Here is a 26,152-nt window from a genome sequence, read left to right as displayed (position 1 = left end):
AAGGCAATGAGCTGCTGCTGTGTAGCAATGCAGTCTCACGTCTGCCAGCACTCAGGAGACGTACGGTGACGGTGAGCTGAGCGGGCTCCATGCTTGCCGTGGTATGGCGTCTGCTCAGGTAACCCAGGAAAAAAGGCATGAAACCATTGTCTGCCGTTGCTTTCACATAGGGAGGGAGGGAGAGGGGGGGGCCTGACAACATGTACCCAGAACCACCCGCAACAGTGTTTTTTGCCCCATCAAGCATTGGGATTTCAACCCAGAATTCCAATGGGCGGGGGAGACTGCGGGAACTGTGGGATAACTACCCACAGTGCAACACTCCAGAAGTCGACGCTAGTCTCAGCACTATGGACACCCACCGCCAAATTAATGTGCTTAGTGTGGATGCAAGCACTCGACTTTATACAATCTGTTGCCAAAAATCGAATTCTGTAAAATCGGAGTAATTTCGTAGTGTAGATATACCCATAGAGAGAAGCTAGGTGCCTAACTCAGTCTTTTTGGATCCTACTGTTGTTCCAGTGATTTTCCAGGCACCTAAGCCCCTTTTGTTGATTCAGGCCCAAGAGTATTTCTTGGAGACAACTTTCAAATATGGGCCAGGTGGCAGCCCTACAAGAATACAGCAAAGTAAGAGGATCTGCTGGCTCCTTCTCCAGTTGTTATAAGAGCTCTTCAGGATTGGGTTAGGTTATTTCCTGTAATATATTAGCAAGAAAATTATAAAGTGTTAAAGGTAGAGAAGAGAAATGGAAGTGGATTCAGATATCAGAGGCAGATAGGTCTAGAAAGAGAAACACAAGCGGAAGGCTGCAGGCCCAAGAGCTTATCTATGTTTAAAATGCTACAGCAGCACAGCCCACATGCAAATAATGAAAAACAAAGGGCAATTGGGTTAAGAATAATGACTAAATGCTAATGAGTTACATGACCTTGCAAGGGCTCAGAGTTCAAAGCCTGGGCTCAGTTAGCTTTGTTGGAGTGTGCAGCCTTGTAAAGGAAATTTAAGTGTGGGTGACTTGTGCTGCTGCAGGGATAGTTTAGGGTCTTTTTGGGTCTAAATTATCTTTAGTAGTGTGACAAATAGGGCAATTTCCTGCGATATGCTTGGGAGACCTTACTGAATTACATTTAAGTATCTTTGGGGTCCATAATATTAAATTAAAGGTTTATGTATTATTGTTAGTAGAAAGCATCCACCTTTAGAAAAACTGTTTTTTCAGCGGGAGAGGGGGACTGTATCTCGGAAACACTTTTGTCAAATGGCCCCAAAAATGGATCACTAACCACACACTATTTCCTCATGAGGCACACTTTGAGTCTGAGACAGATAGGATATCACTCTGGGGAAGGAAAAGGCTGTTTTACTGGGCAAACATCAAGGCAAGAGCCTGACCACAGGGCTCACAGTCCTCTCATTTATTGAGGCTATTTTGATACCTCTCTCAGCCTTATGGAACGAGAATTTAGGAAATTTGAGGGGGTCTGGAGGGAAGGTGGGGTCCCCAGGTGGATGAAGCTCAGGAGAGGGCCACAGTTGGTCCAGATAGTCTTGGTGTCCCAGGCAACATAGGTGAAAAGAACATTAATGATATTGCTGAACAGTTTACATGCCTAAATATGGGTTTTCCTACTGAAACTGTGTGAGCAGAGGAAACAAGCCCAGGGAGTAACTGACAAGCAGGCAGGACTAGTAGCAGAGAGGGAGACAAGACTCTTAGTCATGGCTAAAATGAAGTGGCAAATTGACATGTTTAGAAAGGAATGCAGCCTTCTTCACGAGGAAGTCTGTGTTCATGCCCAAGAAACCCAATGCTTAAGGATATAGCTCCAGCACCTACTTTGACAGATGATAATAAGATGCTCCAGTCACAGGAAGAGATTACACTTGAGCAAGGTGCCAAATGACAGACATTACACAACTAAGAGGGACCAGCTGTCGTGGTGGCCAATACTTGAGGTCAGGGAGCCCTGGCCCTAGAAGAGAAGCAATGCCCAGAAACCTGAGTAGCTCAACTTGAGGAAGACCAAAGCAATACCACAGCAGGGAACAACCGGTTTGCAAGAGCAGATACAGACCTAAGGGCCAAGTTACAGATGATAGAAAGCACAATGATGTCTGAATACAGATCTACCCTAATGACCTTGGAAGTGAGAGTCACACAACTTGAACATCAGTGGGACCTGGAGTCCAAGAAACAACAGGCTGAAGGCCACCAGGCAACCGAGATGGAGAAGGAACTGTTGTGAGAATTGGGCCTACAAATTTATCCTAATTGTGAGCTCATCTGTGAAAAGTGAGTGAATGTTTATGAAGTCTCACAATAGCCTGTAACAAATGTTAATGGAAAAAGTTGCCAGAGGGAGATGGAAAAACTGAATTAGTCCAAACAAAAAGGCCTACTGATATAACTCAAGAACTGTGTTAAGATCTTGCCTTGTAAATAAGAAAAGTGGGGGACCAGAACTCAATGAAATCAATGTGTCTGATATTAGCCCTAATTGGTGGACAAAATAATGAAGGGGAGGACTATTCCACTCATCAATCCCTTTTGGTGTCTTCAAAAACAGAGACTCTGGAAGAAAACATTGGCTACCGGAGTGAGCCTTCACCAACATGGTTGCCACCCCCATAGTCCTCTGACCTTGAGCCTTTGTCTTCTTGATCCTGAGATATGTTATGACCAGGCTGGGCCTGAGAGAAGGACCCATCACCATGACATCCTCACCTCTTCCAGCTCTGGACACCACCTGGGACATGAGACTTTGTCATCCCGTTCCCCCCTCCTTTCCCATGTGTCCTTTTTTCTTTCCTACTTTCTCTTTTCTTATCTCTCCTTTTTCCTTCTGTCTAACAAAATTCTGGCTTTGCCAGCTAAGACTATATTTTGCAACACTGCTGTAAGCCTGTGACCAGAAAGGCAGCTAAAAGCAATGCCTTAAACAGCCCAGTGCTGGTACAAGTTTGACAAGTCTTGGAGTGGCTATTCAAATCATGAGCTGTGCCTGTGTTTCTCAAGGAGTGGTTGTAAGTGAGCATCAATACCAGAGACAGAAGCTGCATTTTCTGTTTTTGTTTTTCTCTCGCCCCTTTTGTGTATGTTTGGTTTGTTTTGCTTTCTATGAAACAGGTCTGGACTTTAATAACAATAGCAACAACAAAAGTTCCAGCCCATTTCAAATAATTTCTTCTCTTCTCCCCAAAAGGGCAGTTATTACCATCTTTGATATCATCTAAGAGACTGACAGACAAGGTGAGTTTTCCTTCTAAAGGAATCTTAAGGGAAATGGAATAAGGAATATTGTTCAAATGAAAGCCTTATGGAATACTTTGCATTTCAAATGCTTTAACTGTTTTTTATCTTTTTAAAAACATTTTTAATGGTGTGTTTGCCATGGTACTAAACAGGCTGTGGTCTCTTTATACCGAACCCTGAACCTTGTTTAAAGCTATTTAATGTGGGACGGTTTCTGGGTCATTTTAACACCTTTAACTCTTTGGGCCCTTTATTCTATCTTAATTAATACAATACCACCAGTCAACAGAACAAATCCCAGGACCTGAAATAGAAAGAACCTGAACAAGCCCTTCAACTCCTGACAGAGGCACTTTGGAAAGGGCAGTCAGACATGATTAATGTGGCTAACGGACACCAGGAACCAGCTGAGACAGGAGTTGTAAGACACTGTGGATGGACAGTGTGTACTGAAGCAGAAACTCAGCACCCTGCTGAAGGATTTGAAGTGGCAGCTGCACCTGTAGCAGAAATGAGCAGCCAAGCCCCAGGAGCAACTATGGGAGATCCTGGCCAACAGCAAGACCTGGAGGCCAGTCCCTCCCAGGCCTGGCAGATGCTGTCAGAAGTGCAGATAAAATGGGAGATGGAGAAAGAATAGAAGGGGCTGCTAAAGGAGCTATAACAGAAGCTTGGTCTACACTACAGAGTTAGGTCAACATAAGGCAGCTTACGTCAACCTAATTTTGTCAGTGTCTACACTACAATGCTGCTTCCACCAAAGTAAGTGGCCTCCAGTGTCTGTGTAGACCCTGCATTACTTACATCGGCTGTTTGCTGTCAGCCCCAAATGGGGATGACAGCTGGAGCCCTAGCCCCTCCCCTACTCCCCAACCCCCGCCCCAGTGGTGACAGCAGGAGCTGTCAGTGCCAGGAGGGGAGGAATCTGACAGCTGTGAGTCTACCACCCAACTGACAGCTGTGGGAGGGGGCAGCTGTGAGCGCCATGCCTGCAGCTACAGACAGAGAAGAAAGCTGTCAAGGCTGATTCCCCACTCTGGCACTTCGAGTGCAGAAGATGGGGGCCGGCAAGGATTCTAAAAATTAATACTGGCCACTCCAGGCTTATATTAAACTCCCAAGGTTACAGCTTTTCTCTGACCTTGGATGGGTAGATGCTGCCACCACCCAAGTGCAAAAACCCCTTTTCGAACCCAGGAAGGTGCACTTGGGAATTCCCTCAAGCCCTCCCACCCCCCAGGGAAGAGCTGAGAAAGAAAACAAAGGAAATCAGCTTTTGCCACCAGCTAATTAAACAACATGCACAAACCTCTTAGAGACACAAAAATCCAATCCTGTTCTTAAAAAAAATAAAAGAGAAAATATTTCTGGAACGTAGGCCTTTTGCTAGGTTTAAAAAAAACAATTACAGGGATTAAGCATCAAGCTAGCTTCTTGAGGTCCAGTTTAAAGGTTACAAGCAAAACAAAGCACCTGGGGTTAGCACAGAGGAGTCCACAAGCCATAAAGAAATAAAAGAGATAAACCTAATCACATCTTCCTAGACATTTCCTGATCTACTTACATATCTGCGGTTTTAAACGAGTAGTTTCTAGGTATGATCTGATGATTTCCATACCTGGCCCAAAGCTTTTTACAGCATAGTTCCAGCCCTGTCTCTGGTCTGTCCCCTCTCTCCGGAGAACCACAACAGACAGACAAAGGGGAAGTTTTTCCCAATTTTAAAAAGTTCTAACCCTCCCATTGGCTCTTTTGCTTAGGTGCCCACGCCCTTCCTTTTACCTATGGACTTTTTAACCCTTTACAGGTAAAGCAAGTAGAGAACAGCTACTAACATGGATTTTACAGCTAACTGGCTGGCTGGGTGTCCATAAAAGCTGCCCCCCTGCCTTCATCTATCACGGAAACTCTTTACAATTACAACAGGTCTGGAATCAAGGCGATTTCAGCAGAGAAAGGACAAGGTGCTGAAATCTCTGCTGCTCTGCAACCAGAAACTGCAACAAGATCTACAGGCTGCTATGCAGAGTTACTCAGGGGCGTGGGACCAGCTGCAGAGCCAGAAGAAAGAACGCAGCATAGCTCTGCAAGCCCTCCAGGACAAGATCCAGATATCAAAGATCTAGGAGCTAGATCTGCTAAAGGACCAGAACACAGTGCTCAGCCTTGAGCAGTAGCAGCAGAGTAAGAAGGAGACAGTCGTGGGGCAACAGGATGATCTCAATGTCCAGCTGCAGGAATTCTTCTGAGCCAACAGCCACCTCTTGGAGCAAATGAAGGAAAAGGACTAAAAATGATGGTCAAGGAGAGGGCAGAGCTGCATGAAGAGAGCATAAACATGGATGCTGAGATGGAAAACTTAGTAACTGTTTACCAAGGAGCTCGCATCCCCACATGGTACTGGGGCAATGTCCTAGAACATGGTCCCAGAAGCATCCTGGAAGATATTGCCAGGAGACTGATTCACCACCCAGTGAAGGAGCTAGTACTGATGGCCATACAGAGGCTGTGGCATCTGTAGATGCTGCTGGATGGCAGTAGTCTCTAGAGCTACAGAACAAACCCAATCCCTAAGGGGGTGGAGAGAGTTAGAAAATAAGGTTGCTATGGCCCATAAGTGCAAGGCAGAAACTGTGGCATAACTCAGTGCACCACAGCCGGGGTCGGCAACCTCTCAGAAGTGGTGGGCTAAGTCTTCATTTATTCACTGTAACTTAAGGTTTCGTGTGCCAGTAATACATTTTACATTTACAGGGGCCGGTGGATGGAACCTCAGACCAGCAGCAGGCTGAGTGGGGCCTGCAGCCTGGGGTTCTGTCCACCAGCCCCTGCTAGCCGGGGTCCCCACCACCGGTCCTGCTCAGCCCACTGCTGGCCTGGGGTTCCATCCATCCAGGCCAGCAGCGGGCGGAGCAGGGCCAGCGGCCAGGACCCCAGCTGGCAGGGGGCTGGCAGACGGAACCCCAGGCCGGCAGCAGAGTGCCACTGAAAATCAACTCACGTGCTGCCTTTGGCACGTGTGCCATAGGTTGCCGACCTCTGCACCACAGGAACCTGGAAAGCAGTATCCTTGCAGGAACTAGAGGAAATATGCTCCTTAATTAGGATCCTGGCTCAAGCCATAAAATGAGTCAGCCCAGCTGAGGATAAAGGAGAAAACAAGGAACAACAGCACTTACTGGTACAAAAGGATCTGAGTGAGCTCTGTGAGACAACCCTTGGGCGGTGCCCTGTTAGAAAGACCCAGACTAAGAAAACTGAAGTACTATAAGGGGAGAAAGCAACCCTCAAGTGTGGAATGAGCTCAGAATGTCAGGTACAAGACAGCCAAGAAGAGGCAGTACTTCAAACTCCTGAAAGGGAAAGCTGCATTGTAGTCTACCATGTGTGGGTACTCTGTGTGGCAGAAATTGTTTCATTAGTAGAGGAGCTCTTGAGATGGGTGGGATGGGGAGTCATCTCTGATACTTAAAAAATGTATAAACTGAAAATGTAATGGTGAAAGCACAGCTCTAATTTTTGGAACAGAAGGTGCATGAAAAGTGGTATTAAACCAGTATAAGGCCAGAAGGCCCTGCTTGCTTTTGACTCCTAGTGATGTTATTGAAAAGACAAAGTTGTTGTTCTTTGTATTGCAAAGCACATATTTGTGTTTCTCTCTGTATATTTATGAATCTGTGACCTCTGCCTTGAGATAATTAATGCTACATCCATGTATATTACTAAATAGTTGTAACCAGATGCCTCCAGGCTGGAAAGATTTGCAAAACCCTCTAATTTCTTATCAAAGATCATTACTAAAGTATTTAACAATTAAAAAGTCAAGCAGCCGGATGGCTGCCAACCCCTCAGATGACTAATTAATCTGCACTAATCAATAGGGGGTTTCTATGCTAATGTCGTTTTAACCTTGGCGATCTTCCTTTTTGCGGACGTCAAACGATAAAGAACAAACGCCTACCGCCCACCCAACCAAACCCCACCAACAGAGCAAAAAAACAAAACAGCAGCGGCAGCAAAAAAAAAAAAGGGGGGGGGGAATTAAAAACAGCTTACACAGATGCGATTAAAGAACCAGAGGCGCCTTTACTGAACGGGTATTAGTCTCATTAATGCCGCGGCTGCTGCCTGCTTCAGCGCTGCCACAGGAGCCCGGAGCTGTTTGTGTGAACCAGAGTCGATGCACTTCGTATTCCTCCCCACCCCCGGTCCGTGTGTGTGTGTGTGTGTCACTCTCACGCACACGCCCCGCCCCTCTCTCCGCCAGCCCCGCCCACGCGCTGATTGGCCCGGCGGCGCCGCTCCCCCTGGCTCTGGCAGGCGGAGTCCGGCGCTGCCTGGCAGTTGTTCGCAGGCACGGGAAGGCGGCGCGCGCGCGCGAGGGGCCGCGGCGCTCTGTCTCCAGCGGGACCTGGGGCCGGCGGCGGCAGCAGCAGCAGCAGCATGGGCTGCAGCTGACAGGCAGCAGCGCCGCGCAGCCCGCCCCGCAGCCGCACGCGCCGGGGAGAGCGGAGCGGAAAAGTTCCTGCCGCCGCCGCTGCCGCCGAGGGGGAACTTTGCGCGGGGGCGCCCGGCGCGGGGCGCTGAGCCATGCCCGCCGTGAGCCTGTTGCCGCTGTTCGGCAGCCCCGCGGGGCCCGGCGCGCTGGGCAGCGGCCCGCTGGGCGGCGGCCCGGGCGGCGGCAGGAAGGCGTCGGGCCCCAGCGCGTTCCGGCTGACGGAGAAGTTCGTGCTGCTGCTGGTGTTCAGCGCCTTCATCACCCTCTGCTTCGGGGCCATCTTCTTCCTGCCCGACTCGTCCAAGCTGCTCAGCGGCGTCTTCTTCCACTCCTCGGCCGCCGCCCTGCAGCAGCCGCCGCCGCCCGGGGGGGAGCAGCGCGCCCCGCCGCCCGGAGCCGGCCCCGGCCCCGCCGCCGGGAGCAGCAGCAGCAGCGCCGGGGAGGCGGCCGCGGCCGCGGAGAACTTGGCCAAGATCCGCGAGGACCACGAGCGGGCTCTGCGCGAGGCCAAGGAGACGCTGCAGAAGCTGCCCGAGGAGATCCGCCGGGACATCCGGCAGGACAAGGAGAAACTTCTCCAGGACAGGCGCGGCAGGAAGGAGGCGGGGGCCGCCGGGCTACCCAGCCTGCTCTTCCGCAAGCCCGTCGGGGCCGTGGGGCGGGAGCCGGCGGACCCTGATGTCCAGCAGAAACGGGCCAAGATTAAAGAGGTGGGTGTCCCCGGCGGTGCGGGGGGTGGTGGTGGTGTGAGTGTCCGCGATCGGCCGGGCTGCCTCCCGGCTCACTTGCTACTTTCTTGTTTACCCCGCTCGTTGCCCTTCGCCAGCGCCTTGTCACTGGCAAGCTTTCCCCGGGTCGCTTATTTGCAACTTGCTGAAGTGAGCTGAGGGTTACGCTGGCTCCTGCTGAAAGCCAGGAACTGGCTGATCGGCCTCCTCAGGGAGACACGGTAGTGCCTGGGATCTGCTGGCGTTTAACTGGGTTTTGTGCAAGGTTTACACCGGTGGAGTTCAAAATGCAGCGTGGCCGCCCATGTGTCCGCGGACGCATGCACACCGGGGAAGGGGGGGGGGGAGGAACAACACCTCCTCGCAAAAAAACTTACCGAAACTAGAAGCTCTTCGCGACGCTCTTCCTGCCAAACCCCCCTCTCCCCTGGGGAAGCCCGGGGCGCGCGGACTCCGAGCTGTGAAGTGCGGTGTTCACACTTGGAAGCGCGGAGAGCCGTACGGTGGGAGGGTGGAGTGGCAGAAGGCTCCTGTGGCGTCTCGGAGCCGCATCTGTGAAAGCATCGCCGCTACTCATTAGTGCCGTGCTAGGAGGTATAAGCGTATACTCCTAACTCAGTACAGGTGCTACTTTACATCTCGGAGCAACTGCCTTTGTATCCCGTTTATGTGAGTGTACGTTCATAAGCAAGTGTAGACTTCTGAGCAAAACTTAGGGAAAGAATGAAACCTAGCATTTATTCTGTGTTCAGCAACAAGTCTTTAAAAGCATTTTACTGACTTGGTTTAACAATAAGTTTCCCATACAGTGTGAAGACCTCATGACGGTCATTGATCTAGTCCTTTGGGTGCATTGGCAATTCCTTATTGTGCAGGTAGATCGTTATGTCAGTTTCTTCTCTCTGGAAGTCCCACTTTATTTCTTTTCTGGTTAATTTCCTGTCTCTATGCCGATATCTTCTCCTGCCCCTTGATCTTTTTCCTACCCTCATCCCCCTATTCTTTTTGCCTCTATACTTAAGGAAGCTGTTCAGGTATGGCTTTCTACCTTGTGTGATGTTAGATATAAGCAGCTTTCAGCCTGCTGCTACAAACTAACTCTAAGCATATTTTGTCAGTTTTTACTTCCTGGTTTTCAGATATTATTAACCTTCTCTGTGCTGGTCCTGCTCTTACTACTGTATACTTTGCTAAAGCATACATGTCTTGACTTAATAGATAGGAACTCGAATGAACCATGTTTACTGATTATAGCAAGACACGGCTGTAAAAAGCATTTAGAGACAATTAAGTTTGTTAGGCAGAGGGGAGATGAATTAGGCTCTGTCTGCTGCCTTCATTGGACCCACAGGGCACTGTAATGCACCCAGTTCTCTTTCACTTGCCATTTCTGCTTTACTTCTCATGAACATAGATGATAGACTTGTTTACTTCTCTCACTGCACTAGTATTGGGGGAGGGTGTGTCCTATATTAATTCCTGCATCGAATGTAAAAGACCTGTGTTAGTGGTGGGAGATGGAACAGAAGACTGAACTCCTCTCTCTTTTCTGCTGCATTTCACATACATTGCAATACTTTGATTTTCAAATTTGTGTGTTGGAACCTTAGCCAAACTGTATTAATGTGAAGTTCTAATCTACAGAGTTAGAAAAAGCTGTTGTTTTATAGCATGTAATAGTGAAATGTATGACCAATAATATACATTTTGCAAACTCCTTAAAATTTTTATTTACTCAAACTGATCTGATTGTTCAGAAAGCTTGATCAGCTCAGACTAAAGCTCTTTATAGGGGAACTCCCCCCTCTTCCCTTGGAGGAAAGGAGAAGAGTGGGAAGCGAAAGTTTTTCTTGATGGAAAGTAATAAAAAAAATTAATTTTTCACTGAAACAAATTATTCTGGGACATTCCAAACAAAATGACAAATATTCACTCTTATAAATGTTGCTGTTTTCGACCAGCTCCAGTTCAACACTGATGTGCAGTCATACTGACCCATATCTGAATCAACAAGACACAATTTGTTTTCAGTTTACACTTTTAAAAACCTACAAAATTGCACACAAAATGACATTAAAATTGCAAAAGCAAGCACTTTGAAAGTTAGGAACTGCAGAATGAAGGTTGCCCTTGCAACCTTAATCTGAACTGCCAATGTACATTTCCATTTTGATAATCTTTAATTATGAGCTCCCATAATATTTGTTTCTCAGCTTCATTCAGTGCATAGAATGGACAGTGCTCACTGAATGAATGGCAAGAGCTATTCTGTATTTCTTCTTCTCTTCATTCAGTGTGTGCTCCCATACTTAATTTACTACACACCATATAAACCCTGCACTTAGTACAGTATTAATTTCCTCATGGGCATTTTTATGTGATGTTCATGATAGCATCTGAGGGCTTCACAAATTGTCAGTTTATTTTCCCACCACCCTAGTGAGGTGATCTTGTTTCTGTTTCACTGGTGGAGAACTGAGTTGTAGATTTAAGGCCAAATCTTCAAGTGTCCACTAACTTTGGGTGCCAAATATGAGATGCCTGGAACATGATATTTTTTCAGAGTACTCAGCATTATATGGCACTTCATATATTCAAAGCATAGCTCCCGTTGACTTCTGAGCGCTCACAACTGCAGCTGTACTCCTGCAAATCAGAACCCAGTTCTCTCAAATTGGGCACCTTGAAAATTGGGAACAGAGAGTGGCCACCTGAGACTGGACTATAAAAAGAAAGGGGAGAGAACCCTGTAGTTGTCAATCACTTGGGGGATTCAAGGAGCTGGAGCTTTTGAAATCATCAAATGTTGGGTCCTTTAGCTGAAGTCTTTGGGAACAGATTAGGTGAGAAACTTGCTTAGAGAAAGATGGGTAATTTTTTTTTTGTCTTGGAACTGTGTTTTTGCTTTTGTTGGCTTGTATAAGCAATTAAAATAAAAAGGGTTACACCTCTACCCCAATATAACGCTGCCCTCGGGAGCCAAAAAATCTTACTACGGTGTAGGTGAAACTGCATTATATTGGACTTGCTTTGATTCACCAGAGCGCACAGCACCCTCCCACCCCCTGAGCACTGCTTTACCATGTTATATCTGAATTTGTGTTATATTGGGTCACGTTATATCGGGGTACAGGTGTACTTGGTATCACTTAATCCTGTGCCATTTTGTTTATTAAACTTGCTTTAGTAAAAAAAAAAAAAAATTCAGTGCTATGATGCAAATAAGAGTGTTCACCCCAATTAAAGTATTTAGCAGTGGTTATTGTCTCTTCAATGGAGCAGCAAACTTCTGTGTGTGTTCCAGGAGAGCACTGGATGCTGCAGTGAGAACTCAGTTGGGTAACTTGGGGTTCACTTCTTGTAACTTGCCAGGCAAAGTTAGGACTGGCATGGTCCTGAAGTGTTTGCTGGCAAGATAAACAAGCTGGTGTGTCAGGGAGTTGTCACACAGCTAGTAATAGCAAAACTCTCGTCGAGGCGGTGACATAATAAGTTCTGGGAACCTCAGCAGATTGTTATATTGGCAGCTGGTTTCGGGGAAATTCAGGAATAGGAGGAGGTGTGTGTGTGTGTCACTTTGCAAAAAAGTACCTAAGCAGTAGAAGGGAGCATGTGATGAACATGCTTGTAAGCTGGCTTTGGTGTCAAGGCTGTGGGCTACAGTACATAGCATTTAATTCACTTAGGGTACGTCTACAGTACGAAATTAATTCAAACTTATTTTATTTTAATTTTCGGAAGCGATTTTATACATTTGGTGTTGTGTGTCTCCACTAAAGCGTGTGAATTCAGCGGAGTGCGTCCACAGTACCGAAGCTAGCATCGAATGTCGGAGCGGTGCACTGTGGTAGCTATCCCACAGTTCCCGCAGTCTCTGCTGCCCATTGGAATTGTGGGTTAAGCCCCCGGTGCATGATGGGGCAAAAACATTCTCGTGGATGTGTGCCGTCACTCACTCCTCCCTCCATGAAAGCTATGGCAGATGCCATACTACCAGCAGACAGTACAGCACGGTGCACCTCCTGTCTTCTGGTACTATGAATCCACCTCGCATGTCCTCTTGTCTTTCTTTCTACTCTTTCATCTAACCATTTCCCACCCTTTTTCTGCTACCATTAACAGAGCCACACAGCTTCTGCTGCTTTTTCCATGTTGTCTGTCCTGGGCTCCCGTGGAAGCCACAGAAGGCAACAATTGCCTGCTGTTTTTCAGCCATTGTGAACAGAACCGCACAGCTTCCACCGCAAACTCTGCTCTCCTGCTCTTGCAGCTCTGATGAGCTTCCCAACTTGGTGAAAGCTACAGGAGACAGCCATTTACCGCCTTTTATCGGCCACCTTGGACCGAACAGCTCATTTCACGCCCTTTTTCCTGTGCAGGTGCCATAGCACAGAAAGCACGGAGCCTGCTCAGAGCTCCACTGCAGTTTTGACCATTGTAAATACCTCATGCAGCATCCAACACTATGTGCAGTGCCTGCAAAACTGGGCGAGGAAGCGACGACAATGCAATTATTATACTGATGAGGACATGGACACAGACGTTCCTAGAAGCACGGCATGTGGCGATTGGGAGATCATGGTGGCATTGGGCCTGGTTCATGCCGTGGAACACCGATTCTGGGCCTGGGAAACAAGCACAGACTGGTGGGACCACATAGTGTTGCAGGTCTGGGATGATTTCCAGTGGCTGAGAAACTTTCATATGCGTAGGGCCACTTCCATGGAACTTAATGACTTGCCGTCCCGTGCTCTGAAGCGCAAAGACACCAAAATGAGAGCAGCTCTCACAGTTGAGAAGTGAGTGGCCATAGCACTGTGGAGTCAGGCGTTGCAATCTAGCTATCACTCGTGTCAGTTGGGAATCAGTTTGGAGTAGGCAAATCGACTGTGGGGACTGCAGTGCTGCAAGTAACCAACTCAATCGTTGACCAGCTGCTATCAAGGGTAGTGACTCTGGGAAATGTGCAGACCATTGTGGATAACTTTAATGCACTGGGGTTCCCTAACTACAGCTGGGCGATAGTTAGGAACGCATTTCCCTATCTTGGCCCTGGCACACCGGGGCGGCCAGTACATAAACTGCAAGGGGTACTTTTCCATGGTGCTGCAAGCACTGGTGGATCACAAGGGACGTTTCACTGACATCAACGTGGGATGGCCGGGGAAGGTGCATGACGCTCGCATCTTCAGGAACTCTGGTCTGTTTGAACAGCTGCAGGAAGGGACTTACTTCCCAGACCAGAAAATTACTGTTAGGCATTTCAGCATCCCCATAGTTCTCCTTGGGGACCCAGCCTACCCCTTAATGCCATGGCTCATGAAGCCGTACACAAGCACTCTGGACAGTAATAATTAGAAATTCAACTATAGGCTGAGCAAGTGCAGAATTGTGGTAGCATGTGCTTCTGGATGTTTGAAAGCACGCTGGCGCAGTTTACTGACTCGGTTAGATCGCAGCACAACCAATATTCCAATTGTAATTGCTGCTTGTTGTGTGCTCCCCAATCTCTGTAAGAGTAAGGGGGAGATGCTTATGGTGGGGTGGAAGGTTGAGGCAACTCGCCTGGCGGACAATTTCGCACAGCCAGACAACAGGGCGATTCGAAGAGCGCAGCAGGGTGCGCTGCGCATCAGAGAACCTTTGAAAGCCAGTTTCATGACTGGCCAGGGTACGGTTCGACAGTTGTTTCTCTTGAAGTTACCCGCCCCCTATCTACATGAAAGGAAATAAAGTCAAAATTGTTTAAAAACTGTTCTTTATTATTTGTTGCACAACACATTGAGAGAAATCAGAAGGCAGACTGGGGAGGGGGGAGGGTTGGGTTAGGAGGGTGGAGGAGGAGGAGGGAAGGACAATTCAAGAAACCAAATCAAAAGTTCGCATATGCCAGCTTTCTGCTGCTTGGGTGATCCTCTGGGGTAGAGTGTGTGGGTCCCTGTAGCCTCCCCCCTTGTGTTCTTGGGCATCTGTGTGAGGAGGCTGTGGAACTTGGGGAGGAGAGAGGGCGGTTATACAGGGGCTCCCGCAGCAGTCTGTGGTCTTGCTGCCTTTCCCGCATTAGATCCACTATACAGCGGAGCATGTCAGTTTGCTCCCCCATGAGCTTGACCATAGCGTCCTGCCTGCTCTCATCGCGCCCATCCCTCCTCTGTTCGTGTTCCTGTAATGCTTTGTGACTCTGCAATTGTTCGCCTCCACGCATTCAGCTGGGCCCTATCAGTGCGGGAGGACTGCTTGAGCTCCTCGAACATGTCTTCCTGAGTTTGTTTTTTCCACCTTCTAATCTGGACCAGCCTCTGGGACAGAGTAGATAAGGGCCACGTTGAAACATTTGCGCCTATGAGAAGAGAAAAAGGGAGGGTAGTATTTTAAAAGATACATTTCAGAGAACAAAGGTGACACTTTGGTGTGAGTAAGCCATCACACGTAGCTGGGCAACAGAATTCAGCTTGCAGGCAGCCTAGGGGCACGTGGGATTCTGCTTCTTCATTCATTTCAATGTTTTCAAACTGCTGGCCCCCCTTTCCCATAGGAAGCAATGCCTGGTGGGTTTGCCATAAAGGAGGGCCTGTGGGCTTTCTGGGATGATCACTTCACACAACATTTCTCCCCCCCCCCCCCCCCCACTGCATGGCTCCGATGAGGCTTTGAGCAGGGATGAGCCCTTTAAACTATACGCAAACAGCCCAGCGCGGCTGGATTTCCCCCCGGCCCTTCACCACGTGCCTCCGATCAGGCTCTCACCAGAAGTACCTTCTCCAGGGTCATGGTCTGGGAGCCCGCGTTGGGAGTTGGGGGAGGTTATTGGCTCCAGCGCTAAGCATAGTTCCTTGCTAGGGGGAAAATGGATTCCCCACTTTCCACCTGTGCACTGTCCTCCTCCTCCTCTTCACCCTCGATGACTCTTCCTCCTCCGTGCAACTTCCTCCTTGCAGGTGTCCACGGACAGTTGTGGGGTAGTGGTGGTGTTATCCCCCCATAATTGCATGGCGCTCATGGTAGAAGCGGAATGTATGGGCCTGTGACCCAGAGCACCCGTTTGTCTCCCTGGCTTTTTGGTATGCTTGCCTGAGCTCCTTGATTTTTTTGTACGACACTGCTCTGTGTCCCTGGAGTAGCCTCTTTCTGTCATGGCCCTGGAGACTTTAGCGTACGTATTTGCATTCCTTTTATTGGAATGTAGTTCTGCCATAACAGACTTGTCTCTCCGACATGCGATGAGATCCAGTACCTCTCGTTCGGAGCATGCTGGAACTCGTCTGCGAATCTGGGACTGTGTGATCTCTTGTGATGGTGGACTCTGCATGGTCACCTGTGCTGATGGTGACCAAACAGGAAATGAAATTCAAAAATTCCCGGGGCATTTCCTGCCCACCTGGCTAGTGCATCGGAGTTGAGTGTTGTCCAGAGCGGTCAGAAGGGAGCGTTCTGGGATAGCCCCTGGAGGCCAATAACGTTGAATTGCGTCCACAATACCTTTTAACCCGGGATTGCGATAATCGATTTGAAGAGCCCTTTAAATTGAAAAAGCCTGTTTGGTCCTGTGGATGGAATCTTTTTTATTTTTTTTTCCCCGAATTAACTCAGCTAATTCTGAAATAACAGGCTAGTGTAGACCAGGCCTTAGAATTGCAAGGCAGGCAATGACACAACTGTACTGGTGTGGGTTGAATCCGCAAGTGTCACAGCAGATTTCCTAAATTCTGAGGCCAGAAGGGACAACTGTGTGATCATCTAGTCTGACCTCCTGTAGAACACAGGCCATAGAACTGCGCAAAATAATTCCTAGAGCATAACTTAAAAAAAAAAAATTCAATCTTGATTTAAAAATTCAGTGATGGAGAATATATACAACCATTGGTAAATTGTTCCAGTGGTTAATTACTCTAACAGTTAAAAATGCATGCTTTTGTTTCTAGTCTTAATTTGCCTAGGTTCAACTTTGAACATTGGATCGTGTTAGACCGTTCTCTGGTAGATTGAAAAGCCCATGAAATAATTAATAATGGACTCCTCAGTCTAGCAGATAAAAATATTTAAATATTTGTTCCCCGTGTAGATACTTAAAGACTGTAATTAAGTCACCCCTTAACCTTCTGTTTGGTAAGCTAAATAAATTGAGCTCCTTGAGTCTCACTATATAACACATGTAGATAGACTCAAATTCTCCAGGGTGACATTCAGCTACCCAAGCTAGTAGACCATGCTTGCTTTTCCTGCAGTGCTCTGCCTCCTTCACTACCCACATCTGTTTCTACAGCCAATTAAGCAAATTTCCTACAGAGAGCAGCCTTATTCACTGATCAACCCTGACTCATTCCCTAAACATCCATTATGTGCATTAAATGAGACAGGGTATGTGGGGGTGGGGGTATGATGCACGATCATATGTTTAAAGACTATCCTAATGGATATGCGCAAGGGGGCTAACATAAGTTTGCACAGTACTTATGAACCTAAAAGTGTCAAAAATCAGTGACAAGATGGGTGAGGGGAAATATCTTCTATTGGACCAACTTCTGTTGGTGAGAGACAGCTTTTGAACTGACAGAGAACTGTTCTTCCAGACTGGGAAATGTACTTGGAGTGTGACAGCTAAATAGGAGGTGGAACAGATTGTTTAGCATAAGTAGTCCACCTTGAATAGTCCCTTTAAATGTGTTAAGTGTAATAGTGAAGCCTGCTTATTTTGAAACTCCACTCTGAAGTGAGAAAAATTGAGACCTGAATTGCTACATTGCTTTATTGGGGCACAGTTCCATTCAGATGTGCAAATCCTCTTGGAAGGTAGTGTTTTACCTTCAGTGGCAGATGTGAGATGCTGCATTCCTAAGGGTATGGCTACACTTACGGTTTGCAGCGCTGGTAGTTTGCAGTGCTGGTCATCCAGCTGTGTAGGAGCAGCGCTGGTGTGTGGCCACACTCACAGCTACCAGCGCTGGTGTGTGGCCACATTTGCAGTATTAGCAGCGCTGTTGGGAGTGCTGCATTATGGGCAGCTATCCCAGCATTCAAGTGCAACAACGTGCTTTTCAAAAGAGGGGGGTGGAGGGTGGTGTACTGTGACAGGGAGCGGGGAAGATAGAGTGGATTTTTGGAGCCAACACTGTTGTGTGTTAGCTTCCTGGATTGGAAAAATCACAAAATGTTCATGAGCCCTTAGTCTTAACTCTTAATTGCATACAGCCTGCCTCCAACACGGACTCCCCGCTGTTTCACTCCCTGTGGTGTTTGCTGTGATCAGTGTTTGTTTTAGATTAACAGTTCAAGGGAGCTCCGAGGTTCTGTTTCATTCACTCTCCCTGCCTCTCATTTGATTGTTTACAGCCAGGTACAGATGATCACAGCAAACAGGAGCTCTGTTCGGAGCTCCGATCGGAGCTCGTTCATAACAAAACAAAGAGAGGCTGCATAACAAAACAAAGAGAGTAATTTATAAAAGCATTCTGGGATACACCTTATACCCTGCAGGCCAATCACAGCGCTGGTGTGTGGCCACACTTGATGACCAGCGCTGCAGCACCAGCGCTGGAATCCTTATTCCCCATGCCGAGTGAGGTATACGGCCAGCGCTGCAGCCAGGGAGTTGCAGCGCTGGAAGTGCCCTGCAGGTGTGGCCACTTACTAATTGCAGCGCTGGTAGAGGCTTTCCAGCGCTGCAAATCGCCAGTGTAGCCATACCCTAAGTATTATCCCCGAACGCCTCTTCAGAGGAGGAAGGAAAGGTGGAAGACACCGCCAGTTACTGTAGCCTTTATGCTTTCCAAGCCTGAGGGAGTGAAGAAAGGGCTGCTGTTGTAAGACAATGAAATGGCTTTGTCTACCAAACTTCTTCACTGCAAATAAAAGTAACACTATACTTCTTTGAAGGCCACAACTTCCTTGGAATCTTCAAATTAGTAAGCCCATGTGGATATAAACCAGGGGTAGGCAACCTATGGCACGTGTGCCGAAGGTGGCATGCGAGCTGATTTTCAGTGGCACTCACACTGCCTGGGTCCTGGCCACTGGTCCGGGGTGCTCTGCATTTTAATTTAATTTTAAATGAAGCTTCTTAAACATTTTAAAAACCTTATTTAAACTATTGTTTTATGTAAAGTAGTTATATATTATAGACTTACAGAAAGAGACCTTCTAAAAATGTATTACTGGCACGTTAAAATGTATTACTGGCACGCAAAACCTTAAATTAGAGTGAATAAATGAAGACTTGGCACGCCACTTCTGAAAGGTTGCCGATCCCTGACATAAACTGTTTAAACTGATGGTTTGTTGTTCTCCTTCTGTCTCTAGTAAGGTCATGAGAATGTTCCTTAGCAGTCTTAAAAATTATTTCACATTAACAGATATGCAGACTAATCTGAGTGTATGTCTTCACTAGCAAGGTTAAAGCGCTGCTGTGGCAGCACTTTAATGTGGCTGTGTAGTCGCGGCACCAGTGCTGGGGGAGAGCTCTCCCAGTGCTGTTTTAAAAAAAAAAAAAAAAAAAACACAAAACCCACCGCCACTGTCTACACTGCCACTTTACAGCGCTGAAACTTGCAGCGCTTGGGAGGGAGGTGGTGGGTTTTTTTTTTTTTTAAACACCCCTGAGTGAGAAAGTTGCAGTGCTGTAAAGAGGCTGTATAGACTAGGCCTGAAACAACTTCTTTTCTCTTGGCCTTGCACATTGAAGGTGATGTAACTCCACAATGCAGGTATCATATCTTTATTTTGTCTTGTGCAACACCAAACAAGTTGATAACTTACTAGTAAGTATATAATAAGTAATTTTGAGACTGAACCACATGGAATCTATTCTCCCTCCTGCTTACGTTGTAAATATAAGGATTACTATAGGTATAAGGATTTCTTCTAATCTATGTCACAAACATGTCTATCCCCCTACCTTGCATTTCTAGCACTTGCTACTTTTCTGTTCATACAATGGTGGTGCATTGGTGAAACTTCTCCTTTGACCCTTCTGTGTGCATGTGACTGTCCATCTGTACAGTTGGTTGATGTGGTGGGTTTTTGTTTCAATCACAAAAGCATGGTCTATGCCGTAAAGAGCTTACATTTTTAAAAATACAAGACAAAGGGAAGAGAATGGGAATGGATATGCAGTGAAGTAGTCCGATGGTGATTATTGGTCGTATGCCGCTGATAAAATTTAAAAAAAAAATATATAGAATCTGGTAGTACTTCACAATCTTATAATAATCCAGATTCTTGTTCATGTCATCCAGTTTCTCACAAGTCACAGTAGAAGTGAGTCCATATTGACTACTCTTTTTTTTTTTTTGGTGGCTGGGGGGGTTTGCACACACCCCCCAGATTCTACCTGGACTACACTTTAAATTTTCCCTTCTGGTATTTGTATCTTACGTTTTATACTGTCATGGTAGATTGGCAATGTTGTTTATTTTTAGGATACAGGTATACGAAAGGCACAATCTAAATTGATTTTTCCATTTTCCCAAATGTCTCCCATCCAGCTACAACTCTTGATTTGTGAAACTTAACTAATCTTTTTCTATCAGCTCATTCCTGGGATAAGGGTGATTCTTACCTGTTCAAGTATTAACCACGTCCAAACCTGCTCAGTTTTGAAAACTGAACATGAGATTAAGACTGGAAAAGACAGGGATTTGAAGCATCCACCTATTAACTCTTGAATTGTAACGTAACATCTGAAAAACCTGCTTAGTCAATTGTAACATTCAACTTTTTTTTGTATCCATATTTTTCAAACATGTCACACTTGTTTATTGACGATTAGGTGCAAGACCAGCTTGACCACCCAAATAATTGGCTCTCCAGACCTTTTTGCTCTCCCATAACTCGGAACACTCTGCAACCCCCCCCCCCCCCCCCCACACACACACAAAATTGCCACAAGATGCCTCGTCTGAATTTCTTAAGCTTACCACCACCACTGACTTCTTGATTAAAGAAGATTAAACATAAATTTGAACTAGAAAGGGTGAGGTTTGTTTTTTGATTGCTGGTATTTTTGCTTTTTGTTTTGGTGAAAATCATGTAAGGTTTAGAGTGGAATGTTTTCTGCGTTTTGGCTAAGATTATGAACTCATAGTGGTAACTTCATGTTTTAAGGTTCACTTAGCCCGTGGCATCCATGCAGCATGAGGGAATGGAGTAAATCATAGTGTTAGAGTGCTGCTGCGATAGGCAATAACTCAGTTCTGTGTGCACACTGAATGCAGAATAGCAGAATTTAAAGATTGATACGTTTACTTTGAAATCCGCTACTTACCAGATCTATTTGCAGCTTATGTGAGAAACTGACAGGGAGGGCTTCAGTGGATGCCAGATGTGAATGAAGGCAACTGTATCTGCTATGAAAAGCTGATCACTGCTAGTCAGAATTTGACACAGCATTTTTTATGCAACATAGTTAACTTCATTAGAAGCACTTGTACTGTGTGGATGACACACTTTTTTAATAATAAAAAAAGCCTTGGGGGAAAAACTGCCATGAAATTTGGTAAACTCTGTTCTTGGGAAGATTGGGGTGTAGGTTCTCACCCTCCATCCTCTTCCCCCCCCTCCCATGAAGAAAAGCTGTAATATAGCAAAAGGCCCACAAGTTTTATTTTAAGTGTATACAAATATACCTTAGCATATAGTGCTTACCCAACCATTAAAATATAAAATTAGAGATCTATCTGAAGTCCTTGGTTTGCTCATCTTAGGCTGCAAACTAAAAGCAGTTCCTGAATTTGTCTTTTATTATGGCGTACACTATACTGTGGAGTAGCTAACTATATATTGTAATATGCTACCTCTTTCTTTGTCAATAAATTGTAGTTTGAGATAGGATGACACTAGTTTTAAGAAAATTCACTTAAGCTAGTTATCTAAAGATTCCTATTGCCTTATTGCACAAGAAGTAACAGCACAGTAATGCCATAACGTGCCTTGGTAATAGTAATAGTTTACTCTTCTTACTTGCTTATTCTGGGGTTGTAAGCTTGAGGAGAGGAATTTCATAGCTAGGCTGGTAAATGGAAGAACATGTGTGAAGTACCAGTTCAACATGTTGGATCCTTCCTTTATTAAATTGCATGTGGGGGGAGGCCAGGAAGGAGGGGAAGGGGGTGATCTTTAAAGAAAATGTCTGTATTTCAAGGCAGTGTATTTGTAATCTTGTCTTTTTCCTTCTGATATACTTAATTCAGCTTTGCAAAGATGTTATGAAAATTGTCAGGTCAGGTGTAAAATGGGAATTTACTGAAATAGCTTAATTGAAACACCTTCTGGAATACTTGTTGCTATTATAATATATTTGGCAACTTTTCTCAAAGTACTCTATGAAGGGGAAGTACTCCAATGGGGAAACTGAGTTCAGGTGGCTCACTGGAGGTCACGCAGTGAGTCAGTGGTAGAGAATTGCACTCAGTTACCTGACTACCAATCTTTGTGCTTTGTGCTCTAAATTATGCCCTGTTGTGCTGTCACTAAACAATAAGGGTAAGATACTATAACTGTTATCAGGCTGAGTAGCTCCTCAGGGAAGTAATCTGACTGAGGTCAGCATAGGTTAAACTTTTGGCATCTGGCCCCAACATAAGATAGTTATTGGCAGTAGTTATGGGTGTCCACTGCAAAGGTGAGCAAGTCTGAACACTGGTCTGCAATAACAGGATTAGGTCGAATTTAGCTGTGTTAGGTTGATTTTATAATTAATGCGTCTACACGAGCAACCTGTTGCGTCGACCTAAAGGACTCTTAAAATCAACTTCTGTATTTCCCGCTGAGGGGGAGTAGTGCTAAAATCGACCTTGCTGGGTCAAGTTTGGGGTAGTGCGGCTGCAAATCTACATTATTGGCCTCCAGGAGCTATCCCACAGTGCTCCAATGTGACCACTCTGGACAGCACTTTGAACTCCAATGCACTAGTCAGGTACACAGGAAAAGCCCCAGGAACTTTTTAATTTCGTTTCCTGTTTGGTCAGCATGATGAGCTCAGCAGCACAGGTGACCATGCAGTCCCCCCCCTCCCCCCGATTCGCAAATGAGCCACAGCGTGGAGCGAACGGGAGAGACTGGATCTAATTGCTGTATGGGGAGAAGAATCTGTGCAGGCAGAACTCTGATCAAAAAGAAGAAATGCTTAATATATATATATGCCAAAATCACACATGGTATGATGGACAGAGGCTACACCAGGGACATGCAGCAGTACCACATGAAAGTCGAGAAGCTCAGGCAAGCCTACCAAAAGACAAAGGAGGCAAATGGTCGCTCTATGATCAGCTGCAGGGCATTCTAGGGGGGGACCCTACCACTACCCCACCACTGTCCGTGGACACCTGCAAGGGGGGAGTCTCACGCAACACGAAGGAGGATTTTGTGGATGAGGAAGAATGAGCAGTAGGCAAGCAGTGAATCCATTCTCCCTGGCATCCAGGACCTTTAATGCACACAGTAAGCAGTAATAACAATGGGACTATTGGTTGCGCTGAGGTCTAACCTCATCCGCAAACAGTGCCAGCGAGCTTTTAAATGTCCAAAGGCACATTCTACCGCCATTCTGCACTTGCTCAGCCTATAGTTGAACTGCTCCTTACTACTGTCCAGTGTGCCTGTGTATGGCTTCATGAGCCATGGGAGCAAGGGGTAGCCTGGGTCTCCAAGGATAACTATTGGCATTTCAACATCCCCCAACAGTAATTTTCTGGTCTGGGAGGTAAGTCCCTTCTTGCAGCTGCTCAAACAGCCCAGAGTTCCTAAAGACGCAACTGTCATGCACCTTTCCCGGCCATCCCACATTGATGTCGGTGAAACATCCCTTGTGATGCACCATTGAGAAGTACCCCTTGTGGTTTATGTACTGGTTGGCAAGGTGGTCCAGTGCCAAGATAGGGATACGTGTTCTGTCTATCGCCCCACCACAATTAGGGAGCCCCACTGCAGCAAAGCCATCCACTATGACCCGTGCATTTCCCAGAGTCACTACCCTTGATAGCCGAACGTCAGTGATTGCATCACAGTGATTGCTTGAATCACAGCAGTCCCCACAGTAGATTTGCGCCCTCCAAATTGATTCCCGACTGTCTGGTAGCAGTCAGGCATTGCAAGCTTCCACAGAGCTGTTGCCACTCACTTCTTAATTGCCAGGGCAGCTCTCATATTGGTATTCCTACACTTCAGGGTGGAGGAAAGCAACTCTGAGTTCCAGGAAAGTGGCCTTATGGCATGCGACAGTTTTTCAGCTACTGGGAATCATCTGATACCCGCAACACTATGTGGTCCCACCAATCTGTGCTTGTTTGCTAGGCCCAGAATTGGCTTTCCACTGTATCAACCAGCCCCACCGCCGCCATGATGTCCCAATCAGGGCCGGTGCTTCCACTAGGCGGTCACCTAGGGTGGCAGGATTGGGGGGGGGGGAAAGGGGTGGCATTTTGCTGCCCTCGGCAGAAATTCGGCGATGTGGGGTCCTTCTGCTCTGGGTCTTCGGCAGAAATTTGGCGGCAGGTCCTTCGCTTGCTCTGGGACCCGCCGCCGAAGTGCTCCGAAGACGCAGAGCGGAAGGACACCCACTGCCGAATGCTCAGAGAAGGAGCGCTGCCGCCTAGAGTGGCAAAAAACGTGGCGCCGCTCCTGGTCCCAGTTGCCACATCTCATGCTTTCAGAAATGTCGGTGTCCATGTCCTCCTCACAGTCATCCTTGTGCTGCCGTTTCTTAACCAGGTTCTGCACATACTGCAGTATAATGCACAAGGTGTTTAAAATGCTCGCAACAGCAGCGGTGAGCTGAGTGGGCTCCATGCTTCCCGTGTTATGGTAATCCAGGAAAAAAGGCACAAAATGATTGCAGTTGATTTCACAGAAGGAGGGACTGATGACATGTACCCAAAACCACCTGCAACAATGTTTTGGCCCCCTCAGGCATTGGGAGCTTAACCCAGAATTCTAATGTGCAGTGGAGACTGCAGGAACTGTGGGATAGCTTCCCACAGTGCACCGCTCCGTGAGTCGATGCTAGCCATGGTAGTGAGGATGCACTCCGCCAATTTAATGCACTTAGTGGGGACATACACAATCGACTGTGTATAAAATGGATTTATAAAAATCAACTTCTATACAATTGACCTAATTTCGTAGTGTGGAGATGCCCTGAAACTTGCTCTTAAAATATATGCTAGCCAATAGGTCCAAATAGTGAAATTATCCTTTAACTGTTTAACTTTAACTATTTATATTAAAGTAGAGTACTGTGGAGGATGGTAGGATGCTCTACCTTTTTCCCCCCCCAACATTAACCCCCCCCCACATCACCTCATCTCTTCAGTTTGAGTTCTGCTGTAACCAAGAACCACTTCCATTGGTCCCATTAGTTTGTACAGGAAATTGACATATTTGGCCTTAGCAAATGTACTGCATTTTTATTAGCTGGTGGTGAGGAAGATTTGGGTATTGCTCATTCTGATGCTTTTAATTTTTAAAGCCTTTGCCAACATATTAACAGCAGGTTATATCATCCAGTTATAGTCTCTTACTTATTAGAGTTAAGCACATATAGCACTTGAGAGAACACTGCTCATGTTCCTAAATTTGCATTCCTAAATTATTTAAGAAATACAACAAGTGAATTAAGTCTGCTTAAAAATTTCTTAAATCTCTCAACATAGGACTCTATGGGTATGGCTACACTTACGGTTTGCAGCGCTGGTAGTTTGCAGCGCTGGTCATCCAGCTGTGTAGGAGCAGCGCAGGTGTGTGGCCACACTCACAGCTACCAGCGCTGGTGTGTGGCCACATTTGCAGCATTAGCAGCGCTGCTGGGAGTGATGCATTATGGGCAGCTATCCCAGCATTCAAGTGACCGCAACGTGCTTTTCAAAAGAGGGGGGTGGAGTGGGGTCTAGTGTGACAGGGAGCGGGGGGAGAGAGTGGATTTTTGGAGCCAACACTGTGTGTTTAGCTTCCTGCCTTGAAAAATCAGAACATGTTTCCGACCCCTTAGTCTTAACTCTTAATTGCAAACAGCCTGCAGCCAGCACTACTCCCCGCTGTTTCATTCACTCCCTGCCTGCAATTTCATTTGATTGTTTACAGCCAGGTACAGATGATCACAGCAAACAGGAGCTCTGTTTGTTTTTTAGATAAGCAGCAGTGGCAATGGCAACGGAGCTCGTTCACAACAAAACAGAGAGGCTGCATAACAAAACAAAGAGAGTAATTTATAAAAGCATTCTGGGATACATCCTTATACCCTGGAGGCCAATCACAGCGCTGGTGTGTGGCCACACTTGATGACCAGCGCTGCAGCACCAGCGCTGGAATCCTTATTCCCCATGCTGAGTGAGGTGTACGGCCAGTGCTGCAGCCAGGGAATTGCAGCGCTGGAAGTGCCATGCAGGTGTGGTCACTTACTAATTGCAGCGCTGGTGGAGGCTTTCCAGTGCTGCAAATCGCCAGTGTAGCCATACCCTAAGAAATAGCACAAGAGTCAAAAGACAAGAAAGATAATGTTGAAGGGCCAAAAAGATATGTTGTACAAAGGGTGAGATAATGATCTAGAACATCCTTTAACCATTTAAAAAAAAGACATACTTGCTTTTCAAAACTTCCTTCAGAAGAATAAACTTTTCCTCTGGAAGTGGATGGAAAAGTTACAGTTAGGTAAGAACATGTTTCTGTGTAGTTCTCAG

The 26,152-nt window shown here is 46.6% G+C and overlaps 1 protein-coding gene across 1 annotated transcript in view; it reads left to right on the top strand.

Moving 5' to 3' along the window:
* Nucleotides 1-7,630: 7,630 nt before the first annotated feature.
* MAN1A1 (mannosidase alpha class 1A member 1) overlaps nt 7,631-26,152 on the top strand; it is a 201,860-nt gene continuing 183,338 nt past the window's right edge. The window contains exon 1 of the mRNA XM_045010119.1: nt 7,631-8,468. Coding sequence (XP_044866054.1) covers nt 7,851-8,468 — 618 coding nt within the window. The 5' untranslated portion in view covers nt 7,631-7,850. The remainder of the gene's footprint in view (nt 8,469-26,152) is intronic.

Source organism: Mauremys mutica, chromosome 3, assembly GCF_020497125.1.
Source record: "Mauremys mutica isolate MM-2020 ecotype Southern chromosome 3, ASM2049712v1, whole genome shotgun sequence".
Classification (NCBI taxonomy): Eukaryota; Metazoa; Chordata; order Testudines; family Geoemydidae; genus Mauremys; species Mauremys mutica.
Note: the sequence above shows the minus strand (reverse complement) of the source record. Positions and strands in the feature narration are given on the sequence as shown.